A 14,430-nucleotide genomic window follows, 5' to 3' on the forward strand; every position below is an offset into this window, starting at 1 on the left:
AATCCCCAGAGATGAAGTCGGCCACTACTCCTAGTGGACCAATAGGTATTGTAGGTGATAAAATAAAGGATCTAGTCAAAATGGGCTTTGGTGAACAGGAAGCCAAAGATGCTTTGAACAGGTACGATCAGGATTTGGAAAAGGCTAGCAACTTTCTGCTGGATCAAACGAAATAAAAAAAAATACAAGGATAAGAGTATTTGAAAGCGTTTGTTTATATAAATTACTGAAAAGTGTATTATCGTTTTTGTAATAAACAAAAGAATGATGCTTATGATTTGCTTGTTTATAATATACGCATAAAAGCCATAGCAGCAACCATTTCAATTCATAAAAAAGTCTGTATTTGCTAATACTGTCTGTGCTTTTTTTTTTTTTTTTTTTTTGCTCGTTTTTATTGGTCAAATACCAATTATTGACATAAATATTAAGTATTCGATAAAAATTCTTATTTCAAACAATGGGGAATTGAGTCAAGCAATTGCCTGATATGTACATATTCTCTTGTGAACATCTTCTATAATTGTTCAATAATGTTCCTTTTTTTTTCCTTGTATGGAATTACAGACAAAAGGTGTAATAAACTAAACCCTTTTTATACTGTCAACCGACTATAAAAAATAACAAACATTTTGATCCCCCTAATTTTACATTGCCTCCTTTTTCTTTGCAATCAATCTTCATCCACGTAGTAGGGTATGTTTTATTAACTATAATAATGGGAGGGAAAGCTTCCTTTTGCCCATCATGCAAATTCTCGATACATGCATAGATATTTACTTTTATTTTATTTTGCAGTGTCTGATATATTCGTATATGAAGCAATAAACAATTAGACAGTTACAAAATTAATTTTCTATTACAATCCTAATGAGTTTACTAGCAGCTTATTTTTTTTAAGTTTCCTTTTCCCTCTATTAAGTGGTATCATTTTATTTTATTTTTTTACTTTTAGGGGTAGACAAAAGTTTTTTTGTAACATGAATAAACTTTCCTTGTTAAAGGTTACACCTGAATCTTGATTTACACTTTTAATGCAAAAAAAAGAAAGTTTTAGCTACTATTAAACATGCCACATGCTTGTTGAATAAAATCAGAAATAGGTTGTTCAGTGGGAAAAGAAAGACTCCTTTTTCATCTCTTTTTAAAGCCAATTTGCTTTTTATATTATTACACACAGGAATTTGCAACAATTCTACAACTCCCCCCAGAGGATCTTTTTCTTCTAATTATAAAATTGATTACTTTATACTTTATAAATTACTTGTCAATTTACTCACGTTCTCCTTGAGTTTCAAAGCATCAGTATTCCATCCCATCCCCTTTTTCTTGTCTTGACCTACACATTGACTTGCGACAAATCGAAATATATAAATTATCTTTGGTGTTATTTAAGGTTTTTTTTTTTTTTTTTTTTTTTTTAAATTACAACTGCATTCAGTTCATCACTTACTCGATCTATTTAACAAAGTGCCTTTGATTTGTCAACTTTAATCATTTAATGAGCTCCCATTCTCAGTCATTAGCCTATACATCCATGATAAATTTCACTATCGATGGTCGTCCTAGTATAGATGTATGTAACTAACGAGAAGCATAAACCATTTGTATTGAATATTAGTATTTTTGTAGGATATCCATCAACTTTTCTCAACCATGATGACGCAAATCACTCTTGCCTCACATCGACATATGTTCCGGTCGTATGTGGGTACTTTTTCATCAGAAGAAGCAATCGCACAATTAGGTTCGTTAAAATTTTCAAAAAGAGATGAATGTGCCAATGCCGCATCTTTTATTACAACTACTTTCAATATGAATAAGGGTATGGCAAAAGCCTTAATTCAGCAATTCTTGTGGAGTCGTTTGATTGAAAATGCTGTCGAGCCTCAAAATCGTACCTATCGTGAAAAAGGCATATGGAGAATCAGATCCAAAGGCCTTTGTGTACTCCAAAATTTTTGTAAAAGAACAAAAACAGATATATCCATGTTCAAAAAGCATGTGGGATCAATGGCAGTGCCTATGTATCTGATCAATATGGAAAGAATGCCGCACAATGATCGTATCAATCGCAGTCGAAAATTTATGTCTTGCTTGTTTACTATCATGATTGCAAGCCTACCATTGTCTGAAAATGCGTCTGAAAAACAAAATGATTTATATAATGCTTTCCCTGAACTTGGCAAACAAGACATTTTGAATTCTTCAAGAGATTCTTCAATATATTCAAATGATTATTCCTCAATTGACACAAATGCAAATTTGATGGATTGTAACTTGAAAATTACAGATTTCTTCCCTCAAATCAGTATTCTACCAAACAACTTGTTAATAGACGTTGATGAGAAAAGCGGTATATCTTTTCAGCAGCAACAGTCTCTCATGAGCAATTTGAATCCAACATCTTCAAGTAAATTCAAAATGCGCGCCATATTTCCATCATCGCTATGTTGCAATTGGCTAGTTGAATATTGCACAGTATCTTCAACTGATGAAGCAGAAATTACAATGTCAGAATTCTTGAAGTTTGGTTGGATAACTTTTCTAGATGAAAAATACAGATACTCGCAACAGGTCGAGTCATCTAAATCAAATATTCTTAAGCTTACAAATGCAGGGAAAAAGGTTGTTATTGATATTTGTTTAAATCAGCACAATCTTATGAAAGTTTCTATGAGTGATTCTTGCTCTTCACGCAGATCATCACTCGTTTCTTCATCCTGTAGCACAATCGTATCGACAAATTCCGAATCCAGCCTACCACAATTTGGCAAAAATGATAGGAGCTCGGAATCATCAGTCCAGGCGCTCCTCCTTTCAGATACGAGCACGATTGATTATTTTTCTACTCCCACCACTAGCAAAATCTTGTCGAATGGATTAACACCTCCTTTAACTCCAACTTCTCCTTCTAGCGAGTCTAAAGAAAGTAATTTGTTCAAGCTCAAAGCAATCTTGCAAAACCCACAATTCAGGTCTCTCTACCGAGATTTTTTATGCTTAAGCTTTTGTCAAGAGAATTTGGATTTCTGTATTGATTTTGATAACTTGCGTCGACGGTGCAATAATCTCGTCATGCTACCTTCAGCTAATCAACGTCAACTTTTGGAGGATGCTTACATGCTATGGGACTCATATTTGCGACCAGGAGCAGCATACGAACTGAACATCGAACATAACTTAAGGGAGGAAATGGCAGAAGAAATTTCCCATATAGTGACAGTGTCATATACATCAGGACAGAATAAACCAAATATAGTTGTGCTATCACAATCAACCTATCAAAGTTTGTTAATCATTCTCAAATGGTTTGACAACGTAAAAGAACAGATATGTAAATTAATGTCTTGCGATTCAATACCAAAATTTGTAAAGACACCAAAATATAAAGAAGCTACTAGCAACTTACAAATATTTTGTGTTTCACCCGCATTAAACAACAATACACTTTATGCACCAAGACAACATACTAAATAAAAGAGATATTTTCTATTATACTTTAAAAGCTTGGTGGTTAAACCTGAATCTTTTTTTAGTTTGTTTATTGCAATGTCATGCTTTAATTTTACAATTTTTTCTTGATTTCTCTGTTTGTTATTCACTTATTGTCTCCTTATTTCTTTCGTATCGTCCAATAACCAGCCATGAATAGGTCAAATGCAATTTTTAAATTGTCGGTATTATTAATCTACTTTTGTTATACATAAGGAACAACTCCATTATTTTAGCATAAACCTTAATAGCTTTTACCTCTACCAATGATCGTAAACCATTCCTTAACAAGAGATAAATTGACAACAGTTGAGCTTTTTCTATTATAACTAGAAACCCGAGTAATGAGAGATATATATTATGAATCATCCATAAGCTTTTCTGGTCAGGCTATAATTGGCTTCAATCTATTTGTGTAAAGTCACGAGACGTACATCTTTCATTAACTTTTTTTAGTTTATATGTGCTAAAGTCTCTATTTTGTTTTACACTATGTACATAACCAGTCAGTTATATTTTAAGCTTCTTTTGACTTGTGCCAAAGAAGTATATGGTCATTTAATTCAGATGTTTGTGGTCGCTTGTTTCCCATTGCGTTATGTCAACAAGCCTGATCAAACTATTCTTATCGTGACATTTGTGCATTTGCTTTCAATTGAGATTTATCAAGATGATGGGAAAATTGTAGAGCGTCTTGGGTCATCAATTATGGGTCGTTGTTAAAGGGGTAACTGGAATCCCCTGGTAAATGAAGGCATTAGTCACAAGCCAAGAAGTAAAGGCTAAGTCCTGTGATTTCGTGCTTGTGTACTCTACCATCGAAAACTGCTTGATCTGTGTATTCATCCTAACTGTGCACAGAGTCATTTACATACTTGATGAGCATGTACTTAGAATTTTAATTAATTCTCTCTACTTTGGAATTGAATATCAAAATGAAGGCGCTTTTGAATCAGTAGAAAGTTCTGATCAAATCTACATACTGGGCAAGTAATTTGAGTATAAAGTTTTTAATCTAGGTTAGTGATGATTTGAGAAAGGCAACAAAAGCAAACCACAACTTTGCATATAAAACCATTCTCTCCGCTGTAGCATTTTTTAGAGGCTAAACAAATAAAAGATGTTGTTAATATTTATAGGTTATATGAGAGAAAGGTAGATTGTTTTTTTTTTTTTTTTTTATATTTATTTCGAGTAAAGAGACTACCAGGTTGTAAAGTAAACAACTTGAGTTAAAGTAAGATAGAGATAAAACGTAATAGTTGCTCGAGACGCATAATTCAAAGTGTAGAATAAAGTAAAACAAAATAAAAATTGAATAACAAGAATATAACTATAACTGTGTTATGTCTATATTTAAGAAAAAGTAGAGAGTATTTATATGTTTGCGATGTTTTAAAATTAACAAAATAAAATAAATTGTAGCATTGCTAAAACAATAGCGTTACTAATTTTAGCGCAGAACGCAGATGTAATGTAATTTTAACGTTTTTCGTTATGGCCTTAAGAGTTTAGAAGTAAATTTGGCTCTTATTTAGGATATAAAAGAAGCTGAGATCAAATATTTGTGTTAAGTTTGTAAATTTGGTTTGCTTGTAGTAAATGACCGCCAGGACTTATATTGTAGATCAAACAGTAAAAAGTAACAAAGAGTTTTCTTGATAAGAGAATATCAAATTAATATGATGAATTTGACTTCAAAGGACTTGACTTGCTTGAGTTATAAAGTAAAGATCAAAGGGCTTTAATAAAAAGGTACTCGACGCTTATTTGGATAAAGGATATTTCAAAGTGAAGTAAGTCTTTCAAAAGTGAAAGTATAAGAGGGGATATTTATATGATTATTATTTTTTATACTTTTCTATCTTTGAATTTTTTTGTTTACCTTCAGGGACTGAGTGCCCTCCTACGACTGACTCCCTCCTAGGATTGAGCCCCTTCTTCCGCAAAATGTACACCAACTGCGTCACAGTACCTTCAAAAGTTACACCAGCTGTGTTGCAAAGATAAAAGAAAAAATGTAGACAACCCAAAGCGGGACTCGAACCCGCAATCTTTGGTTTAGGAGACCAATGCCTTATCCATTTGGCCACTTGGGCAAATTATTAGCTCAAAAAAATTGGCTTTTATACATTAACAGTTTTTCGCGGCTAAATAAATATCCAATCCAATCAAATTGCTTGTTACCTCGCTTGTAATTTTTCCGATTTGGGTTCATGCAATTGTTTTGGTCGGATCTTTTTCATTACTTTTGTAATTAATATTATAACACGTTGAGTTTTTAAAATGAAGTCAAATATTTTTTTTAGAAATCACCTCGTAATTGTTGGCACTCGAAAATATAAATAGAGAGTGCGTTATTTTTTTAAATTCGAGAAAAAAGAAACATTTATTGGCCCATGGCAAAGGCGGTACAATAAGAATGTAATTTGCGATACGAGCTGCACAAAGCACAACCGAAGGAAGAATAACATGGAAGGCTGTCAATGACGATAATGACTCGAAATAGATTTGCGTTTTCGGTTCGTGGTGAGATCAATAACGCTGAGATATTTGCAGATAAAAATTTGAGAATTAAAAGGAGATAGTACTTGAAAACTAGTGAATGAGTCTCTATGTAACCTCTTTATTAGATTTCAAGACGAGAGAGAGAACCCATTTAATCAAACTACGCCTTTATATAGGAAATAAAATTATTCAGGGACCGAAATGAGTTCAAGGTCAATTTTAGTATTGAACTTGAATAATATAAATATTGTATATGGTTAATATTGTAAATGAGTCTTAGAGAATATGTAATATATAATATTATGTATTCAGTACTTGTTATTTTTTATATAAGATTTGAGTAATCTCATACGAATAATAAGTATTTAATGGGGTAAATACGACAAACGCAACGCACTTGATCGGTGCTGAGCGTTGATGGATGATCAATAAATCCATGGGAAGGAGAGGCAACAACTTTGTCAAAGGCGGCAATGACATTTGTAACGACGTTGACCTGCGCGGGGTAAATTGGGATCTCCTTCACTGACATTGGCAGTTGCACATGCCCTATTTCAGGCATCGAGTACATTGACTGGTGTCGATGGACAAGATAAAAAGTGGCATGGCTGCCTAGTAAAAAAATGTGTAGAAAGTAAGGTTCAAATACTGCGTGTTTAGAGGCTCAACAAGACATCGGCCGCGTACTTACCAACTACAAGAAATGCGAATGCGAGTGTGGTGTCATTGGTGTCTATTGCTCCCTTTGCCAGTCGTCCAAGGCGGTCCAAGACCTTGTTGACAAGATTGCGGTTGACGGCCTGCACCTCTGGCTTGACCTCTCCGTACGCAATCGTTCGACCAAACGATGCACTGTCGATTATACTCATGATTGCGTCTGGCTTTTCATCAGATATTGCTTTTTCATCGCTCACCGAGGTCCTATTTACAATAATATAAATGAGTGCTTACAGATTCTTTTGTACCAATAGCATCCTCTGGCACCAGTCACACCTGTGCATGATGACAATTGCCTACCATCTAAACATAATCTCATTGCCAAAATTTTCAAACAAAGGGGCCAGTGACCGTGTGATCAATTCGGTTTCCATTGATCCACCGTCAAGACAATCATCGGGCAGTTTCTCGACCCTAATAAACTAGTTAGATCCATATTTCTTCACCTAGCGTATGACCTTACATATTGTCGTATTTACCTTATTGAATACTTACTATTCGTATGAGATTACTTAAACCTTATATAAGAAATAACAAGTACCGAATACATAATGTTATTTATTACATATTCTCTAAGGCACATTTACAATATTAGCCATATACAATATTTATATTATTCAAGCTCAATACTAAATGTGCGAATATCTCACATGTTTCGAACGGAGAGAAGCGTTCGGTTAAATGGGGTCATGGTGTCTCCGCTCATGACCATCGTAATTGCCCGAGACGCGAGCAAACGCGTGGATTCGTTTACCATGATCTACAAGCACACGTTAAATTTTCGTTGCATAAACTATAGTCATGATTACCAATATAATGTCTTCAAGTTTGGTTTTAATTGCTTGCGGGAACGCGTGTTGACCAATACCATGCTCTTGCAGTATGCTCGCACGAAATCTGCTGCACGTCGCACGATCAATAAACTCGGACATGTCCGAATGGATGCGTCCAGATTTGAGCAAAAAGATGGACAACATCGCAAGAATATGCTATGTACGCTCCTCAATCATCAATGGTGCTTGCAATGCCAGACGCTTTGCTTTTTGTTGAAATAGATAAAACTGTTGTGCAATGTCCAACTGTTCGAATAAGAGCGTTTCAATGGGCGCTTTGACAACAATTGACATCAAATAATCGTTCGGTGATGTATAGGCTGGTATAGGCTTGGAAGGTGAAGGAGTGGGCATAGTAGATGTGGATGCCGAATGAGTAGAATTTGGAACGTTCGAAGGCACAGTATAAGAAATGCGATGTCGGTCCAAGTGAGTGCCAAATGTCCTAATGTTTTCGAAATCTTGGGCATTTCGGACAAGCAAAGTCAATGGTATTGCCATGTAAAGTACACTCAATCAGTAACCCATCTAGATGCAAACAAAATCAGTTTAAACCCTCCTGTTCAGATATTGACCCGTTGATCTACCAACCATTAAGTGATTGTTGTATTCATTACGCACGTGCGTATCTCTTTTTCCTTTCGTTGAAAAGAACTCATCACAATGCAAACAACGTACACGGCCTTTTACAGTTTCCATAGTTGGCGAAACAATCAATACAGTTGAGAGCGATGTAGGAGACAGTAAAAAAAATAATAAAAAAAAAAGGAGGGCGTGGTTGGCTTTTCTTGTGTATTTTTATATAATCATTGTTTCTCAATGAAAGCTGGTGTTCGAATAACGAAAATAATTTAATTTAAATATTTGGAGCAAGAACATCACTAAAAAGAAATGGTAAGCTACATTTGCATATAAATAAGGTACATCAATTACCATAGTCGCATCCATTCTTCTTCTCTAGTTCTTTTTCCAAGATAACTTCTAAGTTCTAAAAATATCCACACTTTAATCCAGTGTCCTTTCTTTAATGTTGGGTCTCTCTTGATTTCTTCTAAAGCTGCCTTTCCTCCTTCTTTCATACTATAGTCACGCAGGACAGGCAAGGCATTCTTAAATAAGTCTAGTTCTGGGTTCAATTGTCGACCAATGCCTTCCAATAGCATAATACTAACTACCACATTTACAAAATCTCCTTCTAATTTAACATGATGTGCTCTAACCATATTCATTGTTTCGTGTAATAAGTTGCCAATCTTAACAGCTCCTAAATTGAATGTACTTTGTTTTAACGCAAGTATTAATTTTTGCATTCTCAAAGCAAACACATCGGGCTGAATAACTTGTTCTGGAGCTCTACATCTTTCTACCATCAATTCTCCTGTTTTATATCCATCAAATTGCGCTACTGCTTGGAACAAGTCTAAAAAGTTTGTTCTATTTACTGTATTTAACTCGGTTACTAATCCAGTGTCAATAAAAACAAGTCTAGGTGCGTATCCTTCTTGTTGTAATGCTTCTAACTCTTTCTGAACAGCAGATGGATCATGTTTCACAGACATAATACGTTTCACTGCCGATTCGCCTTCATCTTTTACTTCTCTACCAAGTAATTTGGACCATGTTGCTCGTAATGGATGATATATTTCTGGTTTATAAAATTTCACCATAATATTTCCTGGATGAAGATCGGCATGAACAAAGTTATAAACTATAAGCATATGCTATGTGCATTTCTTTTCATTTAGCATCTAGTATTTATAACACTCACAAGTAGAACTTTACCAAGAAGGCATCCAATCCAATATGTGCCAATTTCACATCATAAACACTATCTAAATTTCCCTTTCTGGTATAGCTTGCCTGAGACAAGAATAAATCAAGTGGAATCCCATTTACATATTCTTCTATAAGCATATCTTTTGTCGTAAATGCAATTAGTGGTCGAGGAAATTTGACATTGCGAGCTTTCTCGAAATATTCATTGAATTTCGCCAAATTCTTTGCTTCGCCTCTTAAGTCTAGTTGCTCTTTCATCATCTCCCCAAAAACTCGTACTTCGTCTGGTAATGAAAGCCAATGAATGGTAGGTATCAGCGTTAGCAGTCGGGCACAGCAATCCATAATAATTAGATCGCGCTGCACAATTTGTCTTGCTTTAGGATGCAGCACTTTGATGGCTACAGAGGTGTGTAGGTTGATTGGTTTTCCTTCTTCATCAGATGTTTGCACAGAATCTGCTGTAATGATATCATTCTGAAATGAAGCTCGTCCTTCAGCATGATTCAAGATAATATGAGGTTGTAATCGTGCTTTATAAACCTGTGCAATGGCACCTACTCCCAAAGGTTTCCGATCGAGTTCTGAAAATACTTCATCAAGAGGTAGACCAAATGAATCTTCAAGTACCTTTTTTGTATAATTGAATGGATGAGGGTCGACATTCGAGTGAAGTTTAGATAGCCTTGCACAAAGAGCAAGAGGGAATAGATCTGTACGTGACGCTATCCATTGAGCCAACTATAAAATAGGTATCAGTCCAGATACATCCCCTTTATCCAATTGGCTTACTTTTATAAAAGTAGGTCCAGCTCTTTCCATTTGTTTTGAAAGGAAATCAAACCACAACAGTGTCCCTGAGCGTTCATTTTCAACAACATCATATTTACCAAAGTAAACAATAGGAGCCGTAATAGCCACAGGTACAAATAATATAAGAATATGTGCTAGTCGTCTTAGAGTCAAGAGTGGCTCAAATATCCATGCATCTATCAATTTAAAGATACGGTGGCATATACGAACTATCAAATATTTGGACTCATAGTTTGCTTCGGCTATCTCTATCTCCTGTGGTGTCGCTAGACGTTCTCTCGAACCTATTTCGATAGCCTTCCTCTCATTATTGTGATATAGGTGAAAGGGAGTTGCCGATGACAGTACAGCGCTTGGCATTAAGAACAGAGTTGGCTTCTGTAATAATGATGCTTTAGACAGCAAGTTTTGATTCGTTTTTCGGAGAATGGGTCTGTGTTGTAACCTGGCACAAAGATTGGCATTTCGTAACAGTGTTTTTTGTAAAGGGATTCTAAGCATTATTTATAAATTAAAGTACATAAAAAGTATCAGCAAAATTTAAATTTCTATTTATTAAAAAAGCTAATATTGATGTCATGCTTTGGAAAAAAAGCGACGAGACACAGATGACGGTGTGTTGACGAAACAGTCACATTGTTATGCTTAAATGGTTTTGTTCCCTTTTGTTTTCTATTCTAACTTCAATCTGTTATTCTTTTTAAAGCTATTCAAGGTCTTCTATAAATGCTCCTATTTGGACACAGCGTTTCATCTTGAAATCGGGTACCATGATTTTCTTGGGTATTAATCATTTTTGTGTGAGAATTGAAATTAACTGTGTGTTAATTCAACCATTGAACTAATTCAAAGCCGAAAGTTATCGAGACTATGTTTAATGAAAGCTTTGCAACAAATCATATCAAGGTCGAACATTGAAGCTTGATGCTTTTGAAATTTTCGTGTTGCTTCTTTTCTATGACAGCTGCCCAATGGTGTTTATTTTATTTTTTGCTGAGATACAAAGCAGTCACCCAGTAAAAAAGTTTATTTTACTTTGGCACAAGACTTTTCAATACAGTTTACAAGTTTAGAATGGCTCAACGTCCAGAAAATATTGCTAGAGTTATCAACGGTGTCGAACGTTACAATCCCGAGAATCTTGAGACTCTTGAAGGCTACTTGAACCAACAATGTGAAAACGGTCAATACGATTGTGAAGCTAACTTGGCTATTCTCAAACTGTACAATATTTAATATCCTCAAATCACCTCTCTTGTCTAACACGTGCTTTTAGTTACCAATTTAACCCTCAATTAGCAAAAGAATCCGTAATTGTAAAGATTCTTGTTAAAGCTTTGACTGTAATTCCTGCACCCGACTTTAGTCTTTGTTTATACCTCTTAACCGAACAGAATGTAAATGTTTAAAGCCATTTAGAAAAGTACTGTGATAAAACTCATCCTTTTTGACTTTTAATAGCATTTCGAATCCATTGAAAAGTTAACAGAGCTACAGCAACATTTGGAGCAAGCACGTTATACAAAGTTCTGGCAATCTGATCTTGTACCATGGACAAGTGTTATCCCCAACTTTGAAATTGAAATTCGTAAAGTTATTGCTCGAATTATTGCCATGTCATATCAAACTGTCAGTATCTCAGCTTTATCAGGCTACCTCGGATTAAGTGGAGATGCATTTGATAAGTTTTGTGCTAGTCAACAGTGGCAAAAGAATGGAGATATTGTTCAAATTCCCATCAACAAAGACAATGAGGCAAAGACGGTTGTTATTAGAGAAAATATCAAATTTGAACAATTAACAAAGGTCATTGGATATTCCAATGAAATGTAGAAAAAGAAAAAGAAGAAAAACAATAAAAATGAAATGGCAGCAATATTTATATATAGTTCAGAAAAGAACAACAGTGGGTACATAACCATTCTTCATAACTTCCATCACAATTCCTTCATCGTAACCTGTTAAATAAGTTGATCCAAATGGGTTTTGTTCACTCGATCCCCGTGTAAGAATAACTGGCTTTTTAGGACCGTCTTCTTTAATCGTATTATTACAATTCCAAGGGATACGTTCTTGCATTGTAGAAATCTATGCAGTATTTACTTCAGTAAGGCTAATTTTGCTATTGCTGTATTGCTTTACCTTCATATTTGCAGTAATGATTTCTTCATTATCATCCTCTACATCTACCAGTAGCGATGAATTGTTTAATTTATTTTTTTCTGTTATAACATATTAGTAACCATACTACATGTGTGCTTAGTACTTTACTATTTTTCTTCTTTGAAAATTGTATTTGAAATGGACATCGCTTATACTTTTGGAAATCATAATGACCAGGAATGTTTCCATGAAGTATAATCTTTTTACAAACATGTAATGCGCCATCCATCAAAATATCTATGCCCAAATAGAAATAGTTGAAAAAATAGTCTGTGGGTTGAATGCCTATCGTAAAAGAAAATATTAATTCATACTCTGAAGCACATATAATAAGCAAACATACCTTTATCATCCAATAGCGTAGTTGCTGCTACTGTTGCATCATTTGTATTCAACTCAAAAAGATGATGCTGTGATGCATGTAATGTGCTATTGTGATCGTTTACTGAGGGTATCTTCATCTATCTTTCTTCTTTATAAAATATTCTTGACCCTTTGCCCAATTCTGCCAGAATATCTTGTGGTGTGGATACGTTTAGATGAATAAACACAGTTCGATTATGTATAAAAGTATTAGTCATGCTATTATTGTTGTCATGGTTAATAATATTATCGCTTTCTGCATTAATGGTATCGTGATGACTGTTTGCACTATTATCTCTAGTCCCAATATGATTTGCAGCTGGAAAAACCAATGTAACGCCCTTGGTTGGCTATTCACATACATTCAAAAATTAAATTCTTTTTATTCAATTTTACATATTTTTTATCTTAATTGCACTAACCTTTGCAATAACATTTTCTACTTCTCTTCTTTCTAATTTGCCGTATTTAATTGAAGTGCTAGCGTTAGACTCGGCGATTATTTTTGGTAGAGAAGGTACACTTGCTTCTTGCCATGTATTACTATTACTATATAGTACAACTTTTGAAGCAATAGGAGTTGTACCATCAGGAAACTCGAGAGGGAGGTCAGTGGATGATTTATACAGATCTTGATGTTTTGTGGGTATAGGAAAGGTAAATGCTAGTCCCTAAAAATTAGAAGTTTAGTCTTTCCTTTTATTAAGATCACCGCTAACATACAGGATATTTAAGAGTGTATATGCTTTGGTTTATATCGAATTCTCCAGGATAAGTTGGTCCAAATGATTTGTATATTAGTAAAAAGGTTGGAATTGTTCTACTCGAACTGCTCTTTCATTAAACAAAAAATTGTGCATAGTTGATAGATGTGCCCAAACTTACCTCACATCACTATTTTGATAAACTAATTTTACTTTGGAAGGATCATAACACTCTATAGATTTAAGTCTTTGAAGTGAACCGTCATATCTCAAATTAAGGCCACTGTTGGGTAATGCTACTATAAAATCATACTCTAACGGTTCCTATATAGATTTAAAAAATAAGGAGAATGTTGATTTGACTACGCATGCGTTTTTCTAACCTCTTGACTATATTTGAGTTCAACTGAAGGAAAGAATTGGGATTTATCTAGTAAAAAGTTCAAATTGTCCCATAAAGAAGAGCCTAATGTACAACTTTAATAATTTCTTTCTAGTGCGAAATTATGCAGTTACCTAATTTAAAAGGTCCTAAACTTCTCCCAGGAATGATTACTAGTTCAATTCTTTTTGAACGTTGTTTTTGTGGTTGTCTAGTTGGTTCATTAACAGAAGTAGTCATTGAATAAAAAAAATACAAAAAATAAAAATAAAAGAAAAATAAAGAAAGAGGGGCAATAAGTGATAGAAGTCATTAGATGACTCGAGTCACATATGGTTACTGTTCACATGACAACCGTCCTACGTGTGTATTTAATCACGCATAAATGCGTTCTAGTTCATGTATTGGCAAAACAATCTAGTCGAGTTAAATACATAGGAGAATCGGCGGTCTATATGGGATTCAATATTGCTTTGCAATGCAAAATTCACATACCTTAGATAAGGATGAGTATGTACTCATCATAGGAACCAAAATCTGGGTTTCAATTTGAGAGTATTGCTTTCTATATCTGGACCAATCAATACATTACTTCTGCATAATTCAATCTGGGAATTGTTATGAGCAATGGAAATTTTTAATTTGGGTGAACAGAATACGCCTTTTTTGACACTAA

At 34.5% G+C, this 14,430-nt stretch overlaps 5 protein-coding genes and 1 non-coding gene across 6 annotated transcripts; 3 read left to right on the top strand and 3 right to left on the bottom strand.

The window, feature by feature from the left end:
- Nucleotides 1-1,656: 1,656 nt before the first annotated feature.
- Nucleotides 1,657-2,591, top strand: RO3G_00754 (uncharacterized protein; the record flags this gene model as incomplete). The annotated part of the gene is made up of 2 exons (XM_067655345.1): nt 1,657-2,413; nt 2,578-2,591. The coding sequence occupies 2 exons, from the start codon at nt 1,657-1,659 to the stop codon at nt 2,589-2,591; spliced, it is 771 nt and encodes a 256-aa protein (XP_067511446.1).
- A 2,930-nt stretch (nt 2,592-5,521) lies between these two features.
- RO3G_19012 lies at nt 5,522-5,594 on the bottom strand. Its single transcript has one exon. It is a non-coding gene; the product is annotated as a tRNA-Arg (tRNA).
- Nucleotides 5,595-6,349: 755 nt separating this feature from the next.
- Nucleotides 6,350-7,039, bottom strand: RO3G_00755 (uncharacterized protein; the record flags this gene model as incomplete). The annotated part of the gene is made up of 3 exons (XM_067655346.1): nt 6,350-6,615; nt 6,695-6,924; nt 6,969-7,039. 3 exons carry the CDS (start codon nt 7,037-7,039, stop codon nt 6,350-6,352), a joined length of 567 nt encoding a protein of 188 aa, XP_067511447.1.
- Nucleotides 7,040-9,879: 2,840 nt separating this feature from the next.
- RO3G_00756 (uncharacterized protein) lies at nt 9,880-9,972 on the top strand (the record flags this gene model as incomplete). Its single annotated transcript, XM_067655347.1, has 1 exon — nt 9,880-9,972. One exon carries the CDS (start codon nt 9,880-9,882, stop codon nt 9,970-9,972), a length of 93 nt encoding a protein of 30 aa, XP_067511448.1.
- A 1,244-nt stretch (nt 9,973-11,216) lies between these two features.
- On the top strand, nt 11,217-11,975 carry RO3G_00757 (uncharacterized protein; the record flags this gene model as incomplete). Its single annotated transcript, XM_067655348.1, has 3 exons — nt 11,217-11,365; nt 11,419-11,539; nt 11,604-11,975. The coding sequence occupies 3 exons, from the start codon at nt 11,217-11,219 to the stop codon at nt 11,973-11,975; spliced, it is 642 nt and encodes a 213-aa protein (XP_067511449.1).
- A 57-nt stretch (nt 11,976-12,032) lies between these two features.
- On the bottom strand, nt 12,033-13,994 carry RO3G_00758 (uncharacterized protein; the record flags this gene model as incomplete). Its single annotated transcript, XM_067655349.1, has 9 exons — nt 12,033-12,230; nt 12,285-12,364; nt 12,414-12,590; nt 12,649-12,734; nt 12,798-13,018; nt 13,091-13,339; nt 13,586-13,696; nt 13,756-13,838; nt 13,889-13,994. The coding sequence occupies 9 exons, from the start codon at nt 13,992-13,994 to the stop codon at nt 12,033-12,035; spliced, it is 1,311 nt and encodes a 436-aa protein (XP_067511450.1).
- Between the last annotated feature and the right edge of the window lie 436 nt (nt 13,995-14,430).

The sequence above is a fragment of the Rhizopus delemar genome, genomic scaffold, assembly GCF_000149305.1.
Source record: "Rhizopus delemar RA 99-880 supercont3.1 genomic scaffold, whole genome shotgun sequence".
Lineage (NCBI taxonomy): Eukaryota > Fungi > Mucoromycota > Mucoromycetes > Mucorales > Rhizopodaceae > Rhizopus > Rhizopus delemar.